Here is a 23,843-nt window from a genome sequence, read left to right as displayed (position 1 = left end):
TTGTCCTGTAGGGGGCGTTCGGCGGCCCAGAGTGTTAAATACTCCATTGAGCCACTTATAAATCTGTGTCTAATTAAAGACATTTATACAATAGAAAGTGTTATCTTTGAAATCTTTTTATTGTCAAAATGATTTTTCCTGAAATTTTTTCCATTAATTGCAATATAAACGATTGAATAAATTCCTTAACCGACAGTCACACTTAACTGTGATTAGTCCATCCTGACAACCGCTGAGAAAAGTAACACATATCACGTGACAACGACAGCTGTTCAAGCAGCAATCTGAACCGTAATTTACACCTGAATTAAGACATTGAGAACATTTTCTACACTTTGAATTGAAAACAGGGTCAAAATACAAGAATTAGCATTTAACCCTTGAGCGACCTTCGGGACATTTTTGTCTTTTCCCATTTTTGTTTTTTCGATCATTTTGGCTGTGTTAACGCTAATGGCATACATTTTGCCAAAGGGGGAATTTTGATATTTCAACCTCAGTTCCTATAATACATCTATAATACACTGTGTACACAAAATAGTTACACTCAGGACCTTCAGGACAAAAATGTCCCCATTGAAACCCATTAAAACGGCAATATTTGATCCCAGTGCCATTAAAGTATAAAATCATGAATTCTATGATATTATGCTTTCATTCTGGAGCCCTGGCTTCAAAATTTACATTTGTAATATTTTCCACCAGATGGCGCCATTTTTCTCATGTTTAGCCTATGGAGTAAATACATGCTTTTCCCCTATTCTCTGTGTGCTGTATTATAGAGCACTGCAGGCCAATTGAATAAATGATGCAGTTAAAATTGTGTGGGTGTGTTGGTATGGATGTCAGAGTGTGTTTTGTATGTGTGTATTGAGAAATTGGTGTGTGTGTGTGTGTGTGTGTGTTTAAAAAACAACAGTGGCATTATGTAAACAAACTGGCATTTAAAGGGTTAAAATCCTGCAAATTAATGAATATTTGGTAGTTATGATCAGGACTGATATTGGTTTTATATATATATATATATATATATATATATATATATATATATATATATATATATATATATATATATATATTACTCATTGAAAGTGGAAAATAATATTAATAGGCTATATAATTTTATTATGGCAGTTTTTTGACGCGGACATTTTTGTCATCTAAGAACCTCTGAGAAACTTTTTTTAAATTGATGCACAGGGGTTAAAACTTGTCGTATCTGACTAAGTTGCAACCGTTTCCCCTAAACCCAGCCCAACTAGGGAAACTCTTTTGGCTTCCGTTCCGCTCTTTGTATTTCTAGCGAAGAGCGACTCCGCCTACTCTACCACAACATATACGTCATTTATGTATTTAATACTTTCTCTGCTGTTTTATAACACATCGCTCACTCTGTGTGCCCTGCTCAGATCTGGAAAAAAAATCTGATATATACTAAAGTGATCTAAATCAAACAGGTTAATGTAGGGCTCTTGCGCAGGATTAAGCAAAGTCACTATCAAAGCAAGTCAGTCCACTCGGCGGTCATCTTTGGAACGCCCCTAGGCAACTGTTTTCTATGGATACAAGCGGTATGAATGTACAGCTCCTATTTACTTGAATGGGGAAAGACCCAAATCTACAAAACGGTTGGTCGAGATTACAATCAAAGAACATATTTCAAATCAGCAGTAAAATCTGAAAACACATGTTTCATAAATTGTATTTCTTTAGCTATTTTTCAGTCTGGTTCAGCTAATGCGCATGCGCGTTCTCGAGTTTACCGACAGGCGATGTCTGTATCTAAAAGGTGATTGGCTTATTTACATGTAAGACGGGACGTGCTTTTTTATTTTTATTTATTTATTTATTTATTTTTACATCCGCCATATTGGGCGTTCCATTTTCTTGATTTTAATACAAGTGGTCTGTCTCTGCTTAACTGTCTCTGGCGCAATTCACTCAAGAACATTTATTGTGCGTTTATAAGATCAGCAATTGATTATGGTGGCATATGGAACAGCAACTGATTCACTACTGAGGAAAATAGATGTGGTGCAGACGTAGGCTCTTAGAATGTGTTGTGGGGCTTTTAGGACATCTCCTGTAAATGCCCTGCAAGTGGAGATTGAATGCCACTGACAGTGAGGCGTCAACAACTATCAATGGCTTATTGGGTATCATTAAAAGGACACAGTGATGTGCATCCCACAAAATCTGTGTTTGATGAGTGCTGGTAACACACACAAGGCAGCATCAAGAGTTTAGGATGGACATGATATACAAATACTCAATCAATTGGTCTTGATCAAAGAAAACATAGTCAAAATGTGCCATTACCTGCAGTTCCATGCACCGTGGTTATTTCCTATGCCCTGCACTGATACACATATACAAGAACAAATCAAAGAAAATAAGGACTTGACAGAGGATTGTATAGTTAATCAATATATTAAGCAAAAATATAATAATATGGTAGACATCTTTACAGATGGATCAAAAGACCCAGCATCTGGAAAATACCGAAATATCAGGTAGCTATTAAAAAGAGAGCACTAGACAATTTAATGGTGTTTACGGTTGAGTTGGTGGCAAAATATTTGGCTCTCCAGTGGGTGGAAGAAGTAAGACTTGACAAAGTAGTCATTTGCACAGACTCTCTAGCAGCCCTGAAAAGGCCGACTGTAGACAAGTCATAATATATGAAATTTTACAACTTTCGTACACACTGCATAATCAAGGAAACATCATTAGTTTTCTCTGGGTTCCTGCACATGTAGGAGTAGAAGGAAATGAGATTGTGGACAAACTAGCAAAAAACCTCATTCAAATGTCATAATGTCGAACTCATAATTCACATGAGCAAATCGGAAGCCAAGGCACTTATTCGTAAAGCTGCATATAATATCTGGCAGAAACTTTGGATGGAGAAATAAAAGGGGAGACACTTATATAAGATACAAGAAAATGTGGGTACAGGAGGAGGAACCACAGCTTTATTAAGAAGAGAAGAATCAATAACAAAATTACGCATAGGTCACACTGGATTAAATGGAGTTTTTTATAAAATAAAAAAGCACCATAATGGGTTATGCAGTCATTGGGATGAAGTAGAGACAGTTGAACATGTTATTCTATATTGCACAGCCTACAATAATGAAAGACATTACACTGAAAACTGCAGGTAAAGGGAATCCAAGGCATGCCGTTAAAAAGTATTTTAGTGAAAAACAAGGGAAATCAGATATGACAGATGATGTTTTGAGGTATATGAAAGCAACAGGATTATATTCGATAAAATAGGTTTTTGTGTGTGTGTGTGTGTGTGTGTGTGTGTGTATGTATATATATATATATATATATATATATATATATATAAGTAAAAGCTGTCCGTCCGCATGGCTGTTCCACACTCCAGTTCAGTTGGTGGCGTAGATGCACCAAAAGCTGGTTTGCCAACCGCCAAAAAAAAACAAGAGAAGAAGAACTGTCTCTGTCATGTGACTCAAGTGCGCAACTGCGCATGCCCAGTGCCGCTGGCGATTTCAGTTTTTCTGTTGATGTTTGACTAATCTGTGTCTACTCTGCTCTTATTTTCCTTTCATTTTCTGTTCGTGCTCAGCTGTAGATTTCTCTGGTGAGTTACTGTTGTGTTTCTGGTGTAGGGCGTTTAATATTATACTGAAGTGAAAATTTAAACGGGATTAAAACAGCATCAGTGAAGTTCTGAGGATATGAAAATCAGTCCAAAAGCACGTGATCTATAATTCTTGTGTTTATCTGGAAATTAAACTGATTCATTTACATTAAAGGAATATTACAGGTTTAAAAATTAATTTCGACTCGTCCCTCCTATTCTTAAAAAAAAAAAAAAAAAAAAAAAGCAGAAATGTGTGTTCCAGTGAGACACTTACAATGGAAGTCAATGGGGTCAATCTGTTAACATTAAAATACTCACTGTTTCAAAAGTATAGACACAAGACATAAACAATATGTGTGTTAACATGATTTTACTGTCATAAAATTACTTTCTAACTGCATCTGTGAAAAGTTATAGACAATTTTACAACTTCGTTGCCATGACGACGTAAGCCAGAAACACCAAAAACAATCATAAAAACAACGATATAAAAAATCTGTACAGCTCAAATAATACACAAGTTTTAACAGAATTAATGTAAGTGCTTTTATAAAATTATAAGCTTCACATTTCTGCCTTTAAACCCTCCTAAAATTGACCCCCATTGACTTCCATTGTAAGAGTCTCACTGTAAAAGGAGGGAAGGGTCGAAATGTATTTTTGTGATAATTAACATTATTCCACAAATGCTGTCAACTGGGCTTAATTTGTATTGAACACGAAATATTTTGCATGCAAAACATGCAACTATGTCAAACAGATCAACTCAAAGCTGTAATAAAATTTAAATACTAGCCTAATTAATTACTGAATGTAGGTTATTATCATTAGTTAATGTACTAATGATGTACATCAAGGTTCTTGGAAATATCAGGAAATTTGAACATTTCCAGGCATGAAATAAAATCATGGAAATGCATAAAATGCTGGTTAGATTGTCTCCCAACCTGGCACACTAATAACTTGTGGTTTTGCAGTGAGATCTTCATTGGTTTTAAACACTGTGTCCTGTATCCTGAACATGACGTCTGAGGACAGTCTCATGTCTCCTGAATCGACTGTCACCTCACTGCTGGCCACATCAGGACATCTGCGGAGCTCTTTAGTCCCGGAGCCCGTCCCGTCCATCAGATACAGAGACAGACAGTACGTGTCAGCGTCAGAGGCGCTGGACGCTTACATCGCTGATTTCCAGAGAAGTCTGCAGGATTCTGAGACATCGACAGGGAAACTGGAGCTGGCCAAAGAAATATCAAAACCTCATCCAAGAAACAGAGATGGTAAATGAGATCAATTCATCTAGATATGCACCAATATAGAAATTTCGGTCAATACCAATGCTTATTTTTATAGGACGATATGGTGATCTCACACGACTCAATGACAATTGTCAAAGCATCATAGAAAATTTTAATAATAACATTATAAAGTGGTTACCAGAATTTCAAAACTCCAGAACACTTGAAATGGATTTTGTTCATTTTTGGTTTTCATTCCTTGAACAGTTTTTAGTCCCTGATCAAAACATTAATCAAAACAAGCGTTCTTTTTAAATTGGAAAAAATAAGCCTTGATGTTTGCTGCAAATTTAAAGGAACAGTTCACACAAAAATGAAAATTCTCTCATCATTTACTCACCCTCATGTCATCCCAGATGTGTATGACTTTATTTCTTCTGCTGAACACAAATGAAGACTTTTTAGAAGAATATTTCAGCTCTGTAGGTCCTCACAATGCAAGTGAATGGTGACCATAATTTAAAGCTCCAAAAAGCACATAAAGGCAGCATAAAAGTAATCCATAAAACTCCAGTGGTTTAATCCATGTGTTCAGAAGGGATATGATAGGTATGGGTGAGAAACAGATCAATATTTAAGTCCTTGTTTACTATAAGTCTCCATCTTTGACCAGTCCCGACCAGTAGTTGGCTGAATGTGAAAGTGAAAGTGTAGATTTTACATGAAAAAGGGCTTAAATATTGATCTGTTTCTCACTCACACCTATAATATCACTTCTGAAGACATGGATTAAACCACTGGAGTCGTATAGATTACTTTTATGCTGCCTTTATGTGGTTTTTGGAGCTTCAAAGTTCTGGTCACCATTCACTTGTATGGACCTACAGAGCTGAAATATTCTCCTAAAAATCTTCATTTGTGTTCTGCAGAAGAAAAAAAGTCAAACACATCTGGGATGGCATGAGGGTGAGAAAATGATGAGAGAATTTTCATTTTTGGGTGAACGGTTCCTTTAAGCTTAATTGGATCAGTCCAATAATTAAAAAAGAAAACACTCATTAATTTTGGCTGTTATAGTTGCTGATATCATGCATACTTCATTTCATCTGATTAATTACAACCCTACAGCAGCTAGACTGAATTAAGATTTAAATCAGCAGTACTTTGACTTCATGCCTAACTTCTTGTCTTTTTATTTGGTTTGATTTGTGCAGTCTTGAAAACAAGTTTGACTGACAGCGAGCTGAAATTCCTGAATATTCCCATCAGGAATAGAGGCTCTGATCGCCTTAGTGTGACCACTGATGACCTCATCGCTCTTCCACCCGACGGATCGCTCCCCGTGACCCGCACCTCCGCCCTCCTGTCCCAGTCAGGGAGCTTTCCGCTAGGCTTGAGTCTCAACTCGAGCTCCTGGTCTCAATATCACTTCATGCACCGGCCTGCTCCTCACAGAGCTCTGCCCACAGGAAGAACGCCAGCAGGCAGGAAACCCTTCCCTGTGGATGATTTACTGATGGGTGGTTCGCGATTACAGCGTCAAGCTCCTCCCCCCAATATCCTGTTGTCCAATCGGACGCATCCACCTGACACGCCCAGATCTCATTTTCTCCCTCGCTGGATGACCAGTCAGAAATCTGAAATGGATTTTTCCGGAATGTCCAGCGTTCCAGACCTCATGTACCCGGGATGGCTTAAACAGTGTGAAGAATCTTCTGATGCCCCGTGGCGTGATCCAGATCTATCTGTCAGAGTTCCATCCTGGGTGGGAGAACTGGACAAATACAGTGACACTAAAGAGCACAGAGTGGTCAAAGGTCACACAGGGGATCTGAATGGCTCGAGTGGTCAATGCAGTCTGAGGGAACTTCGTTTACAATTTTCAGAGAAACTTAACACAGCAAAGAGACGAGAGATCGGACAACTGTTCAAAGGTTTGCAGATTTAAACAAGCTCCATCATCTTTAAAACTTTTCTCATGTTTCAGTTCCCTATCGATTCAGTTCATGAGACATTGCAGTGAACGCTTTGGGGAATTCCTTTTGGGAAAAACATCTTATGTTTGCATGCTCATAAACCATACCTAAGTGTACTTATTAACTTCGGCTCAGGCCATTCTTTTTTTTATTTATATATATATATATATATATATATATACCCTTTTTCGCCCCAATTTGGCATGCTCTATTCCCACTACTTATGTCCTCGTGATGGTTTGGTTACTCACCTCAATCCAGGTGGCGGAGGACAAGTCTCAGTTGACAGTCAATCCGCACATCTTATTAAGTGGCTTGCTGTGCATGACACCGCGGAGACTAACAGCATGTGGAGACTCATGCTACTCTCCATGATCCACACGCAACTCACCACGCGCCCCATTGAGAGCGAGAACCACTAATCGTGACCACGAGGAGGTTATCCCATGTGACTCTACCCTCCCTAGCAACCGGGCCAATTTGGTTGCTTAGGAGACCTGGCTGGAGTCACTCAGCACACCCCGGATTCGAACTCGCGACTCCAGGGGTGATAGTCAGCATCAATACTTGCTGAGCTACCCAGGCCTGGCTCAGGCCATTCTTGAGAATTTGCCTTGCTTCCCCATTTCACACACTGTGCACAACCACTTCCCAGTGGTGAGCGGTGCGCTATCACAATTAGTGTCAAATATAAAGCTCCCGCTATCCCTTTACGTGAACACATGGCGGGTGCTCACGGGCATGTCAGATTGGGTGCTAAAAATGATTGAACACGATCCGATCTAATTCGCACACAGACTGCTTCACTTCAACAGCATTTTATCCTCGATGGTTCCGTCATGGGACGTGCCTGTATTACTTGCAGAAATTCACAATCTCCTCACAAAAGATGCGATAGAGGTTGTTCCGAGCTGCCACGGCCACAAAGATTTTACAGCTGCTACCTTTTCTTTCCGAAGAAAGACGGCGGGCTTCAGCCGATCCTAGATCTGAGACGCTTGAATCGTGCGCTGGCAAAACGCCCATTCAAGATGTTGACTCAGAAACAGATCTTATCACACATCTGCCCACGGGACTGGTTTGAATTAATAGATCTAAAAGACGCGTACTTTCATATCCGAATTGTACCGCATCACAGGCTGTTCTCGAGATTCGCATTCGAAGGGATGACATCAATTCAAAGTCCTTCCCTGCCGATTGTCTCTGGCCCCATGCGCATTCATGAAATGTGTCGATGCGGCACTCGCCCTTTGAAGATGAACGGCATGCGCATTCTGAATTACCTCGACGATTGGCTATTAATGGCCTGATCAGAGGCTCTCTATGCGAGCACAGGGACTTGATACTTCATCATTTGAACAGCCTAGGTCTCAGTGTCAACTGGGCGAAAAGCACACTGTCCCCCAGCCAACAAATCTCTTTTTTGGGTGTTTGACTTGACCCCATGAGCATGCTTGCGCACCTCACGAGCGAGCGCTTCCAGACCATTCACCAGTGTCTGTCTCAGTTCAAACTGGGGAAAGCATTTCTACTGAAATCTTTTGAGAAAATGCTGGGTTTTATGATAGCAGCATGCGCCGTCATACCGTTGGGTCTTTTACACATGAGACCTCTCCAATGATGGCTCAAACACCATGTACTGAGTCATGCCTGGCATCTGGGGCGTCACCTGTGACCCGTCGCTGCCTGACTGCTCTAGCACCATGGACAGCTCCAAACATTTATCAGCAGGTGAGATGTGTGATCGTGTGATGCTGGGTCAGGTTTTCAGATGCGTCCAACACGGGTTGGGGTGCGCTGTGCGATGGATACCCGGCTTTCAGCACTTGGACAGGTGCAAAACAGGCATGGCACATCAACTGCTTGGAAATGCTAGCTGTCTTCTTAGCGGTGAAAGCCTTCCATTCCGACATAGTGAATCATCACGTTCTGATTCGGTCAGACAATATGTCAGTGGTAGCGTACATAAATCGACACACTCGATCGCTTCCAATGATGAGCCTGGCGCAACGCCTCCTAATGTGCAGCGCGCACCATCTCCTCTCCCTGCGCGTGACATATGTTCCGGGTTGCATGAACTGCGGAGCGGACATGCTGTCGTGTCAGGGACCGATGGTGGGGGAATGGAGACTTCATCCTCAGACGGTTCTGAGGATTTGGGAAATGTTCAGCAAAGCGGAAGTCAGCCTATTTGCTTCCGCTGAGACAGTCCACTGCCCTCTTTGGTACTCCATGTCCTGAGCCCCGCTGGGAGTGGACGCCTTGGCCCACAAGTGGCCGATGAAATGCTAATATGCATTTCCCCCGGTACGTCTTCTCCAGTCTGTCATCAGCAAAGTCCGAGAGGACAAGGAAATGGTTCTGTTGGTTGCACCAGTGTGGCCCAACCAGCCATGGTTTCTGGAAATGGAGATATTATGCGGCTGAGTAGGGATCTGCTCTCTCAAGTGCAGGGCACAATTTGGCATCCCCAACCACAGCTGTGGAACCTACACGTATGGCACCTGAATGGAGCACAGCGAACAAGCCCAAGTTGGCTCTTTCTGTAATGAACACCATTTTGCATCTACGAGATGCCTCTATGTACTAATATGGCATGTGTTTGTGGATTGGTGCTCTTCACGCAGCAGATACGTAGTGAATTGCTCCGTAACGGAGATCCTTACATTCCTTCAAGAGTGGTTGGACACAGGTCTTACTCCGTCAACGCTTAAGGTCTATGTAGCAATCATCTCGGCATTTCATGCCCTAGAGGCTGGCTCCTCTATAGGCAGACATGATCCGATCATAAAGATCCTTAGGGGAGCGAGGCACTTGAACCCCCCTCGTCCTGCTACATTTTCAACATGGGACTTAAATCTGGTGCTGCGGGTGCTCACGAGCCCCCCATTCGAACCATTGGAATCCACTGAGTTATGTGTGCTCTCTTTAAAGATGGCACTGCTGTTGACTCTGGCCTCAGTCAAATGGGTTGGTGATATACAGGCATTGTCGGCTGACATTTCATATCTGGAATTCGGTCCGGGGCTTCCAAAAGCCACCATCAAACCCAAAAAAGGTTATGTTTCTAAGGTGCTTTCCACGCCCTTTAGGGCTTAGATAGTGCACCTACAAGCTTTCTCTACTGCACCATCTCATTCGGATGAGAAGCAGTTAGCGCATTTATATTGTGCCCTGTGCGGGCATTGCACACGTATGTGGAGCGCACTTGCCAGTTTAGCTCTTCGTCTGTTATGGAGGACGCAGAAAAGGCATGTCTGTCTCCAAACAAATGCTCTCTCACTGGACTGTTGATCACCCTCGCTTATGAATCACAGGGCGTGAGATGCCCTATTGGCGTAAAGGCGCATTCAACTAGAGACATGGCTTGCTCATGGGCATGGACAAACGGTATATCCCTACAGGATATATGCTCTGCAGCAGCAGAATGGTCTTCGCAGAACACATTCGTGAGGTTTTATAACCTAGACATGGCGTCCTCCGCTTCGCGAGTCCTGTCTGTCTAGTGAGCTTACTATTCCAACACCCAGCAGGTGAGCCCAAGCTCCTTATTACGGGCGGGCTACCTGTTATGATTTTAAAACAGCCACCTGTGTAGGCCGCTATCCAATTTACTCCCACTTGAAGTCACTACAGAATAAAACCTCCTTCCCTACCTCTTGCATCTTAGGGTATGACGCTACGTAGTGCGGCGTGATGGGACTCCGTTCCCCAAAGCGTTCACTGCAATGTCTCGTGAACTGAATCAATAGGCAGCATCTCTGGTTACTCATGTAACCTCGGTTGAAGGGAACGAGACATTGCAAAACTTGGCCACACTACTACTTCAGAGTTTGAGGTTCGAGCATACGTTCTTGTCCTTCGGTCAGAAAATTCTGAAAAAAATGGTGTTTGAGCGCCCGCTTATATAGGACAAATGCACGCCTAAAAGGACGGGGGCTCAAACACCATTGCCAATCATAAGATTGGTGTAATGATACAAGGGCTTCAACTAGGTCGTGGAAAAGGAATTCCCCAAAGCGTTCACTGCAATGTCTCATTCCCTTCATCTCAGGGAGCCGAGGTTACATGAGTAACCGGAGACGTTATAGCCCATAAATGTTTATTGATTATGTACAGTATGCCCTCCTTTCTTAGTGTTTATGTTAGTACTGCTTAACACATGACGGTCTATCCATGTAAACTCAACCAGAGTTTCCGGGCTCAAATTTTTTTTTCAATTTTTTTTTTACTTGTGAAAAAAGTACATAAATGATTATGAAAGACAAAATTTTAAATGCCATGGATCAATATTTACTGAGTAATCCATTAATTTGTATAGATGCGTCAAAATGACCATTTTCGCCTATTTTGGAGCAAAACTACAGGTAAAACAAAATCACCTTAGAAAGGTGTCAGCATTATGATTTTATTTGTACACAGAGATAGGTAGATCTATTACTAAAATCAGTTGACTTCAGCACCTCTTGTTGCATTATATGCCAATGGTGTGAGTCCAAAAATGGGAAAAAAACACTTTTTGTGTTGTTTTTTCAAAGTTGGAGTGCCTATAACTTCAGGAGTACAAAAGATGTCTTAATATCCTTTTAGATTCTAGTTCAGAACAAACTTTCCTTAATGTATCTTAATTTTTAAGGCCATATATGATTTAATCCTAGAGATATGGGGCTCTCAATGTGGCTCCATTCAAAAAATGTTTACCCATATTCAGTGGTTGGAAACCAAATGTGGTCACATGGTATGAAGCTTGTACTTTTTGTCCAACAAAACAAAAGTCTGAAGTATAAATAATGGATAAACAAGAAATTTACTTTTATTTATTCACATAAAAACAATATTTTCATGACTAAAAATACAATCTTCTTTTATACTTCTGGAGTTATAGGCGCTCCAACTTTGGAAAAACATACAAAATGTTTTTTTCCCCATTTTTGGACTCTCACCATTGGCATATAATGCAACAAGAGGTGCTGAAGTCAACTGATTTTAGTAATAAATCTACCTATCTCTGTGTAAATATAAAATCATGATGCTGACACATTTCTAAGGTTATTTTTTTTACCTGTAGTTTTGCTCCAAAATCATAGGTGAAAATTTTCATTTTGACCCCCCTCTCCAAAATAATGCATTACTCCGTAAATATTGATCCATGGCATTTCATATTTTGTCTTTTATCATCAAGTGTATATTCCTTAGGTATTAACAAAAATAAAACATTTCAAGTTTCAAATAGATTTTGATTGATTTGACATAGAATAACCCATGACTCATGATATACCCAATCAGAATTGCACTCTGTCACGGGACGCTCATCCCTCGAGCGCGCACGCTTAATGCAGCTAGATTATAACGTGATGACTCGAGACTTATTGAATCATAATATATGTGTCACTGTGCATTTCTTATCGTGAAGAAAATTGTCAATATGCAGCTTTATTAATAAGAGAGCGTTTGTTTGTGAGTTAAAGATGGATTGAAGTGAACAGAAAGGTGAGAGAGGGTAGTCTTCGTCCCATTATACACGGCAACAAAATACGTTTTTGATTTGTTTTTGTTTTGGCTTTCCAATATAAATATCTAAAACTCCTTTAAAACAACGTACATTTATTTTAGCAGCTAAACTGCAGAAGAAAAAAATATTATCTGAGAATGTTGAATATAATATTAAAAATACAAATATTTTAAAATATCTAAAAATCCTTTAAAAAAGATGCATTAACCTGAGAAGCAGCATATACGATATTTAGACTTGCTTTTAGATAGATCTTGAATAGAAGTATATTTTGTCTTTTCTGCACTTGCAGAAGTATAACAAATGAAAAAATACACTTATATACAAAATACACATATTTAAATTATATTCTCTTAAAGCAAGTCTAAATATCTTATATGTTGCTTCTCAAGTAAATGTATCTTGTTTTAAGGATTTTTAGACAATTTTAAATGGAAATCAAGACAAAAACACTTGATAACAATAGGATTTTTTTGCAGTGAATTTCTTTACTGAGTTTAACTTAAGTATTTTTTCCTTTAATTCAGTGAATGTCATTTAGAGGTATTTTTAAAAGATGATTTTGTCCTCTTTATTGTTAGTAAGCACGTTTAATTCAACCTTTTAAGTCAGGGCACAAGCTTAATAATCAGTTAAGAGCTAATGATTAATCATTGCAATAATCGACCGAATAATCGTTCGAATAATCATTAGATTAATCGATTATAAAAATAATCGTTAGTTGCAGCCCTATTTTTGTTTAATCAAATGCTCTCTAGAATGAGAGCGTCCCTTGTCTAAATTATAGACACCACCTGCCACGGACTAGCATTAGCAAGTAGCAAATATGATGTAAGCTAAAGGCTATTGATTATAAAAAGAAAGGACTATATTGTCTCACCCAAACTTCATTTCAATTGGAAATATTTCAACATTTAATGGGGTCTTCAGGAGCTGTAATGTCTCTTCTTATGTGTTCAGGTGATCAGGTGGCGTCTCTGATCTTCAGAGCCGAGCAGGTGTTGAACTCTCCTTCTATCGGTCTCTGTGATCCAGCAGAGGAACACAACAGCTCTGGGGATACGGAGGAAGCTCTGGACGCTGACCGCTCCTGGGACAATCCACCGGTGACATTGTGAGTGATGAGCTGTGGCATTTCACACATTCACAGATTTACACATGACATAACCTGAAACTGACGGCACTCTCTGAGTTAAACATGCAATGTCACACATGTTCTACATAGCCATGTCTTATGTATCTATCATGTAGTAAAGCTCCAGTGCCAGTGGGCGGCGCTGATGAGCCACCAGTGCCTGAGGAACTGCAGAGGAGCAAGGTACTGTATGTGACGCTCTTTACTGTGAATGCAGTATGTGTACATACATTTATGTGTATGATATAAATCTTTTTTTGTGTGTAGTCCACAGCTTCCTGTTCATCCGGATACAGCAGCAGGAAACATCCGGGTCCAGTGGAGACTCTCAAACACATGCTGTTCAGTCTGCAGGCCGTACAAAACGACATCAACCAATCAAACACGTCCAGTGACATCACAGATACACCTGAACAGCTGCAGAGAGACATGTTGGAGCAGGTAAATGAGCTCACCTGTAAATGACTTTACATTTATGTTTACTCATCATCAATGAATACAAGTTTCATCTCTCTTCAGAGAGAGAGATGCAACAGCAAACGGTTGAGAAGAGAGTATAAGGCCTATTTAAAGCATATAGATTCACAGTTCAGGATTGCAAACTTCTAACGGCAGGATATGGAATTAAAGGAACAGTTCATCCAAAAATGACAATTCTGTCACGCTGTTCTTTTCCATATAGTGAAAGTGAATCGGGCTGTCGAGCTCCAAAAAGGAACAGAAAAGTCCATAAATGTACCACAGAAGCATCGAGTAGTCCATATAACTCGTGCGCTACATTCCAAGTCTTTTAAAGTGATGCGATAGCTTTGTGTGAGGAACAGACTGAAATTTAAGTCATTGTTCACTGATAATCCTTGCATGTCACATGACTAATCACGACATAGCAAATTTGAGTAAATGCAACCGCAAATGTACAAAGCACCTTTGAGGACAGGGTGGGATTTTTATTTATATTTTCTGAAATAGTTTTGTGTTCCGTCACAATAAATTTACCATGCTTTTACTAGAGTAACCTATTTTAACAATGATATTTGTAGTGAAACCATAGTAATAATACATGCGAGCGGAGCGTTTTTGCATCCGCAAAGTGGATTAAATTCGTTCTTATCCCGCTTATACCATGGTCACTTGCCAGCATTGATTAGTTACAGCTATCGTTGATTTTTATAGTTCAAATTCTGACTGGAAGAATAACAATGATGGTTAACTTTATCTACGGGTCGTTAGATCTAGAGTTCTGCTCGTTATAAATCAGACACAGAGATAAATTAGTGCGATAATATCAAAGTTTTTCAGAGAACAAACACTCTTTAAAAACTGTTCATTTAAATACTCAATCCAGAAATAATAATAGCCACATAATGTAGAAGAGTTGGCAGTCCTCAGAACATGTCATATTTAATTACTATTCTTTGTCATTTTTACATTAATGAGGAAAAACTGCCGTTGCTGACGTGACAGTTGTAAAAGTGTTACTTAATGTTCATGATGAGGGGAAAACCATCAAAAATGCTCTAAACCTGCAGACTTTGACCTGTGAGACATCAATATCCATTGAGCTGCACGACTGATTGAATTAAGAATAAAATCGCGATGTGGCCACGATTACGAAACAGCAAAAGGCAACTTGTGAAACAGTCTCCATTCATTCAGAGCTTCAGTCAGCAATGTGTGATCGCGGGGCGCCCTCTAGTGCACATATTGAGCAGTGCAGCAATTTTAGATGATGTTTATCATATTACAATATAAATCGTCTTGCCGGGCAGCGAAAGACGCATTTGATGGGTTCCGGTTACCTTCTCTCCCCCTCCGTGCAAAACAGCTAAAACCATACTTTCCTCACAAGCACTTTGGGTGAGTAATGCGGGGCTGATGAACACTTTTGTCTTTTCCGTGTTTCCTGTAGCGCTTCGCAGTTAATTTAAAGATGGCACTGCATGACTTGTTGTGTTTTGTGATGTGACGTTCAATCCCAGCTCTGAAATATATTTGTGTCCGGAGGTCTTTTGAACAGAGGCATAAAACTCTTACATTGTCTCATTATGGAGAACAGCAGAGTAGGCGCTTTAATATAGAACAGTGATTAAAACTGACTGGAACTTGTTTGGTATTGTTTTTTCATGCCTTTTGGTTGCGTTTAATGTGGGGAAAATGGTAAAAAAAAAAAAAAAAAAAAGATGAATCAGTGTTTTAACAGTTCGTTTTCCTTGTATTTCTGTTTGCTTAAAAAATGTGGGGGATCATCACCGATCCTCCACCTGGTCATCTAATGGTTAGACATAGACCTGGAGAGGCCTTCAAGCCACAGTGTCTCGTACCCACTGTGAAATTTGGTGGAGGATCGGTGATGATCTGGGGGTGCTTCAGCAAGGCTGGAATCGGCAGATTCGTCTTTGTGAAGGACGTAAGAATCAAGTCACATACAAGGTTATTCTGGAATAAAACATGCTTCCTTCTGCTCTGACAATGTTCCCCAACTCTGAGGATTGGTTTTTCCAGCAGGACAATGCTCCATGCCACACAGTCAGGTCAATCAAGGTGTGGATGGAGGAGCACCGGATCAAGACCCTGTCATGGCCAGCCCAATCTCCAGACCTGAACCGCATTGAAAACCTCTGTGATCAAGAGGAAGATGGATGGCCACAAGCCATCAAACAAAGCCGAGATGCTTGAATTTTTGCACCAGGAGTGGCATAAAGTCGCCCAACAGCAATATGAAAGACTGGTAGAGAGCATGCCAAGACGCATGAAAGCTCTGATTGAAAATCAGGGTTATTCCACCAAATATTGATTTCACTATATTAATATCAAAGTCTTTCTGGCAAGTCAGTCCACTGTCGGGCATCTTTGAGACGCTCTCGGGAGGTTATTTCCTGTCATGCCAGTGCAGCTCCTATCTACTTGAATTGAGAAAGACCGAAATCTCCAGAACAGTTAGTCAAGATTACGATCAAAGAGCATATTTCAAATCAGCAATAAAATCTGACAACACTGGGATCATAAATTGTGATTCTTTACCTCATATTATGCTAAAAAAAAAAAAAAGCTATATGTATATAGCTAATGTACTTGCATGTCCTCAAGATGATTGACAGGTGATATCTGTATCTAAAAGGTGATTGGCTCTTTAGACCTGTAAGGTGGGACTTCCTTTCTGCATCCGTTGACCGTTGGGCACTTAGAGCTCCTTGGTTGGGCGTTCCAACTTCTCCCATTCATTTAAATAGAACTATGGTTTCACTAGGAATATCATGGTTAAAATATGGTTACTGTAGTAAACCCATGGTTAACTTCTTGCGAGGGTACGCAATTCTATTTCAGGAAAATAAAATACCCACCCTGTCTCCATACAAATGAGATTTTCCAGCTCAGAAATGTCATTATTGTGTGAACTAGCGCTTTTAAAGCCTCTTTTTTTGTTTTGCTTTTAAAGGTTCCTCAGCTGGAAAAGGATGAAAATGTTGCGGCCGCAGACGGCGAGTCATTACAGAGGTCAGTTAATGAGATAATGTGCACAGCTGTCATATACCATGAACTGCAGCTGGTGTTCAGTGTTTCCTTCTGTTGTCTTTTATCTCAGAGCTCTTCATCATCTGCAGAAATTAAAAACCCTTGTGGATGACATGAACAAGAGGAACGCCACAGCAGTCCATGATGGGAGACATTATACAGAGAAGCCTGCAGATAATATCACAAACAGTGCCAAAATCAACAAGCATTTATGAATAAATGATCCTACAAACACTATGACATTAAAGCAGTCTGATGTATTTATTTTTGTACACATATGACTGATTATTTTTGCTGTAACTCGTGCCTCTTAATTAAACATGTTGCCATATATTTGCTAATTAAAGCATTACATGTATGTTTGGGTGCAAGGTCTGATTTCTGCTTTACTGTAGGAGAATCTGTAAATAATCCTTTATACTGTATCTGTATGATAGTATAATTGAATGTTTGCATTGTTACAATTACCTGGTTAAAACTGGTTGGACTAACATGTTTAATGTATCTCTGTGAACTTATAAAGAAAAATACTTGAAAATCCGAAATAGAAGTAAATATTTGATAAACATCACACTATCAAATAAAGCCGTTTTAAGTTCACTCATCCATTTTCATTTGAAAACACCATCGTTTCCCAAAGAATGTGGTTATGGAGATCATTTTGGGTGGATGAAAATGCTATTCCAGTGTGAAGGAGAGGCGTAAACGTGGCCTGAGAGTTCACTAACTAAAGTATCGTGTTACCGTGCTTTTTAACGCATGTCAGTGGCGTAACCACGGGTGTGCCAGGGTGTGCAAATGCCCCCCAAAACATTAGCATGCACACACAAATTAAATGATGATTTTTTTAAATTTATGCACGCTTTTAATAGGGGTGCGTTGATACATCAGTTCCTGAATTTAATGACCGATTATAATGTCCATAATAATACTCAGCGTTACAGAAACCGTCTTAGATTACACATGTGCTCTCACAACAGACGCAGATAGTGTGAGTCTGAGGAAACAAACGTGCACTATAAACTTTTTGCTACTGATCTCGACTTTGTCATTTTTCATAACTGCGTGCAAAATATTCGAGCAAAATAAAGGATCTTGACCGCTATATTACACATGCTCTTTATGTGTTATAGGCATACGCCATTTAGTTGTTAATTCTGTAAGACGAGACTTATCTGCCTGTATTCGTGACAGATTTCATTGATATTTTAATTATTGTTCAGTAGCTAAATGTTCCCATTAAATGATATGCAAGTGTCTATTACACGATGATCAACGTATACTGACCGTTTGGTAGTTTGCATCAAACCAGGATGTGTTTTCATTAATTTGTATTGGCTCACTACTTAATGTAACATCAGTATTATTTTTAGGTCGCAAAAAATTTTGCCTATAGGGGGCGCTACAACAAAAAAACGCTCATAACTCCGCAACCGTATGATCAATGAAGTTGAAAATTGGTATGCATCTTGAAGGGGCCAAAGGCTAACATATCCTACAATATCAGTCAGACAAATAAAAAAACATGGCCGCCAGCAGCCAATCAAATTTCAGCAGCAAATAACATCAAATCTGAATGGCCGACCATTACGAAACATGAGATATTTGTAGACAGTGTCAGAATGAGGCTGTGTACCAAAATCGGCCACAAGGTGGCACTATAACAAGGACATTTACATTTTCACCAATAACTCTGCAACCTCAAAATATTTCTTTTCCTATAATTCCTTGCACCAAGACCTACAAATGTATATCTTCATTATATTGCATTTTATAAAATCTTTCCGCTATTCTAATTTTCTAAAAAAGCAACTTTTTCTAACTCCTCCTAGGCCGTATATCCGATTCTCACAAAAATTGGTGTGTGTCTACTATGAACCCTCATGACAAAATGTTCTCAAAGAAATTTTGATTCGACGAAGTGTTGCGAATATTTAAGCCAACGAATTGGTCAGGCGTCGTCCATTTTGTACGTATTGACCAATATCTACCAAACGAAAAGGCCAAATGTTACGAAACTTGATACACATATACAACAGCACATTTTGAGTCTGCATGCAAAATCGCGAAAACATTCACATATAGGGGGCGCTATAACTAAAAAATGCTCATAACTCCGCAACTGTATTATCAATGAAGTTGAACATTGGTATGCTTCTTGTAGGGGCCAAATGTTAACATATTCTTCAAAATGACTCAGACAAACAATTATTGTATATTATCCAATGTTACTTGCTATTGTGAACTACATCTAGGACTCCCTAGGTCAATAATTATCAAAGAAAAGTTTAACTTTAGTTATTTATTTAGTTATTTAGGGGTTGCATTTATCATGTGGATTTGACCAAGTGTATCCAAAAGCCTATAAATCCTAATATATATTATATATATATATATATATATATATATATATATATATATATATATATATATACACACAGTACATATATATATTATTATTTTTTTTTTTTTTATATGTGGCTTGCAGCTATATTTCTGTTTATATTTGCCGTCACAGATAAACCAAAGCTCCCTGTACCTACTCCCCAAATGCAAATCGTGTTCAGTAAAGATTTTTGAATCTTACTGATGGGTTCTTTTGTTTAACACAATGCATCACACATTTATTACTTATCCAATTTATTATTATTATTATTTATTTTTATTTTAAGTTTTTGAGCCATTGAATGTACAACCTGGTATATTTTTGCATTAAATATGCTAATAAATATATTCCAGAGTAGTAGTTTCTTTCCATTGACAGTATATTTGTGTCTTCGGCATATTTTGTAAAATTCTGATGAATTACTCCAAAATAATCTAATCGTATCATGACTGAATTTCAGATTGCATCACTATATTTTAAGCCCGATCTTTGGATATATTTACTGGCCTACTCAATCCATTGATAAAAGTGGCATTATTTGTTAAGTCATTAAAACGTAACATGTAGCTAAACGTGCATTGAGAGCTAAAAAGAAATGAACGCAATGGTTGTCAATGGTACATGTCACTTAATTTTCTTTGTTTCTAGGTACACCACTGGGATATATACCTGGTTTTTAGGGGTATTTATCATTTAGTAAAATGTTAAGGCTTGTTCACACTAACCCAACAAATATCAACTTCCAATAGTTTGTTTGTTATTATGCATAAAAAGTTAAGAATGTAGAAATTACTTGGTTTCCTGGGGTATAAAATTACATCTAGTACCATCATATCATTTTATAAGGGTTAAACATGCATGGCATTTTGTGTTGGGTGAGCTGTATTTGACTAGATCAGTGTTTGTCTTGTTGTGTTTACACACAAGTCATTGATTAACTTCAGTGTCTGAATTCAGTATTACACTCAAAACCAGTGCGACCATAAAAATAAGAATTTTGCATCATTTTCTGGTGACTGGCCAGAATGGGAGGATCATAATATCTGTAAACTTATATCCAATGAGTCAGCTGATCCAAATATAAACTGAGTGCATTTATTTCAAGGACATATTAGTGAACAAAACTGATCAGGTTGGACTTGGATCAGAGTTGTTCGTGGGGGTCAATGTCCCACATTCAGCTTTCAGATAGACAAACAACTGTTCTGAGCTGCAGGAAAACTCATCGGGTGTTCTGAAACAATGGATAATTCTCTTTCTAAAATGTTGATGTCACTGCTGGCTGTTTTTGGGCTGTTTGTGACCGTGCAGTCCACAGCAGGTCGGTTCGAGCGCAGCATTAATAGACCGTTCGGGTCGGTTCTGAGGGTCCATAACGGGATGAGATGGGGGTCGTGGGGTCTGAAGGAGATGTGTCCGAACGACATGTACGCCGCAGGGTTTAGTCTTAAAGTGAGTATAATTGTTACTGGAACACAGCAATGTGGGATGGTGATGGAGTGACTCAGCTGTCAATGGCCTGGCTTGTAACTCAAAAGGTTGCATGTTTGAGCCCCTGTTTGGTGGGTTTGTTTACATACTGTTTTTTTTTTTTTTTAAGGTGGCAGGTTTGTGGGAATCTCTGCTTGTTGGTGATAATACAGCGCTTAATGGAATTCGTCTTCACTGCATCGACACGTCCACAAGCTCATCAGGCCCTTATGAAGACTATGCCACCGTTCAGTCCGACACAGGAAGGTAAAGAGTTTATTAAGTGCTGTATTACGGAGGATCTGTTCCAAAACATAGTAAGCTGCCTTTTAACTGAATATCCTGGGTTTAATGTAAGTTAAGCTCAGTCGACAGCATTTGTGGCATAATATTGATTGCCACAAAAATACATTTGGACTCGTCCCTCCTTGCCTTTAAAAAAGCACAAATCTGTGTTCCAGTGAGACACTTACAATGGAAGTCAATGGAGCCAATTTTTTGGAGGGTTTGAAGGCAGAAATGTAATGCTTATAATTTTATAAAAACACTTACATTAATTCTTCTGTTAAAACGTGTGTATTATTTGAGCTGTAAAGTTGTTTAAGTGTTGTTTTTTACAGTCATTTTAGGGTTTACGGTTTGTTGACATAACATCGTCATGGCAACGAAGTTGTAAAATTGGCTATAACTTTACACAGATGTAGTTAGTAAGTGATTATATCACACTAAAATCATGTTAACACACATTGTTTACATCTCGAGTCTATACTTTTGAAACAGTATTTTAACGTTTACAGATTGACCCCATTGACTTCCATTGTAAGTGTCTCACTGTAACACAGATTTGTGCTTTTTTTTTAAAGAAAAGGAGGGATGACTACCACCGAGTCGCGAGTTCGAATCCAGGGCATGCTGAGTGACTCCAGCCAGGTCTTCTAAGCAACCAAATTGGCCCGGTTGCTAGGGAGGGTAGAGTCACATGGGGTAACCTCCTCGTGGTTGTGATTAGTGGTTCTCGCTCTCAATGGGGCGTGTGGTAAGTTGTGTGTGGATTGTGGAGAGTAGCATGAGCCTCCACATGCTGTGAGTCTCCGCGGTGTCATGCACAATGAGTCACGTGATAAGATGCACAGATTGACGGTTTCAGAAGCGGAGGCAACTGAGACTTGTCCTCCACCACCCGGATTGAGGTGAGTAACTGCGCCACCACGAGGACCTACTAAGTAGTGGGAATTGGGCATTCCAACATTAGGGAGAAAAGGGGATAAAAATGTAAAAAAAGAAAAGGAGGGACAAGTCGAAATTAATGATTGTGAACGACTGGTGATGAACTAGGGCGGCTTCATGACACTTTAAACTGAGAATAATGACAGCTTTTTAACTAACAAATACTTGATTGTACCACTAATGTTCCGTATTGTGTGTGCGTGCGTGTGTTTTCCTCAGTTGGGGTAAATGGACAGATATTAAATGGTGTTCGGGTGGATTTTTGACATCTTTTCAGCTAAAAGTTGAACCCTATCAAGGGGGCTGGGACGACACAGCGGCAAACAATATCAGGTGATGATCATAATTAGCTTTGCAGCAACCAGTTTTCCTAATAGTACAAGTCTACTGTTTTTAATTGATTGTTTATGGACTCCGTTATCACGGTGTTCTATATCAAACTGTAAGAAGCGTTTACAGTGTAAATAGCAACAAAAAGCATCTTCTTTGTACTAAGTGCACATAGTGTTAGATACTATTTGCAGTCCTAATTAAATAACAATGTGTTTATTGTTTATTGTGTTTATTTAAAGTCCCACAGACAATTTATATATTAAAAAGTTACATCTGTGAGAAGTTATTTATATAGTAAATCTTTAAATATTACTGAAACTAAACCTAAACGGTCCCACTAACTTTTGCTTTTGATTCGCTCGAAGATCAGAAGTTGCATGCTTTCAGCAGCACTATGATTAAATACTGCCCCTTGCAGCTTTCTGTAGTTCGACGCGTATTGTGTACACTTGAAAGTTTAAAGACCACGTATTACTTTTTACAGTGTATACGGCCATATGTCCGATTTCTGTATATATTTGTACATAATCTACATTATACCGCAGTTCCATTCATTCAACACATAATAGCCAAATTCACACTTAAGATTCTGTTGTGACTGCTGAAAATATCATATAGTGACTTTGGTTATAAGATATAGAGTTGTCAGTCTCGAAATAAAGTGTGTGAGAACAGAACTGCATTCAGACTCCGAACAGGACTGACACTATATTCTGCAGCGTGAACACAGTCGTTATGAATTGTCCTATGTATGTGAATCTTCACCAGGTTTAACTGCAGTGGAAATGCAGAAACGCTGCAGGGATCTGGAATGTCCTGGGGCAAGTGGGGCGACTGGAGCGAGATGTGTCAAGGAAGAGGAATCTGTGGCATCGAGACGATGGTAGAAGCGCCACAGGGGGTCGGAGACGACACGGCTCTCAATGACGTGCACTTGTTCTGTTGTGATTAAAGTCCTGTGACCACAAACGGACATGTGTTTACTTTTGTGATGAGTTGACAGTTTAAGAAAGTTACTGATTCTGTAAGTGCTATTTACTTTTTATCATTCAATAAAATAAGCAATACATATTCAATATTAGTCAAGCCGAGTTCTTCTTCGTTTCTTGAAATATTTGAAATTCTGAAATGTTGTCGCAAAATCACAGGGAAAAAAAATAAGAGGGTTTACATTTGTTTAACATGTGTGAATATGATATATGATATAAAATGCCATGTTCAAAGTACCAGGTCAGAAATTTCAGGGTTCAAACTGCCTTTGAAATAAACATTGAAAACAAAGATGTTCAAGTGTTTCAAAACAGGATGAGCAGAAGCTACAAGGATCTATCTCAAACTGAAATCTTTTCTGTAAATCACCCACAGGATTGTGTAACGAGTCTCTTTAACCTTTGAGACAAATGAGTATGACAAATTTACAGTGATGTTCTTGGT

General features: G+C 39.2%; 2 protein-coding genes and 1 long non-coding RNA gene across 3 annotated transcripts in view; 2 read left to right on the top strand and 1 right to left on the bottom strand.

The window, feature by feature from the left end:
* Positions 1-23,843, bottom strand: part of LOC127430884 (uncharacterized) — a 134,127-nt gene that overhangs the window by 30,779 nt on the left and 79,505 nt on the right. The window lies entirely within an intron of this gene.
* On the top strand, positions 3,495-19,364 carry c40h18orf54 (chromosome 40 C18orf54 homolog). Its single transcript, XM_051680953.1, has 8 exons — positions 3,495-3,616; positions 4,597-4,899; positions 6,072-6,791; positions 13,306-13,459; positions 13,597-13,663; positions 13,748-13,921; positions 16,917-16,975; positions 17,064-19,364. Exons 2-8 carry the CDS (start codon positions 4,641-4,643, stop codon positions 17,206-17,208), a joined length of 1,578 nt encoding a protein of 525 aa, XP_051536913.1. The 5' UTR covers positions 3,495-3,616; positions 4,597-4,640; the 3' UTR covers positions 17,209-19,364.
* On the top strand, positions 20,485-23,485 carry LOC127430876 (vitelline membrane outer layer protein 1-like). The gene is made up of 4 exons (XM_051681017.1): positions 20,485-20,831; positions 20,980-21,116; positions 22,296-22,409; positions 23,178-23,485. The coding sequence occupies exons 1-4, from the start codon at positions 20,622-20,624 to the stop codon at positions 23,359-23,361; spliced, it is 645 nt and encodes a 214-aa protein (XP_051536977.1). The 5' UTR covers positions 20,485-20,621; the 3' UTR covers positions 23,362-23,485.

The sequence above is a fragment of the Myxocyprinus asiaticus genome, chromosome 40 (assembly GCF_019703515.2).
Source record: "Myxocyprinus asiaticus isolate MX2 ecotype Aquarium Trade chromosome 40, UBuf_Myxa_2, whole genome shotgun sequence".
NCBI lineage: Eukaryota > Metazoa > Chordata > Actinopteri > Cypriniformes > Catostomidae > Myxocyprinus > Myxocyprinus asiaticus.
Note: the sequence above shows the minus strand (reverse complement) of the source record. Positions and strands in the feature narration are given on the sequence as shown.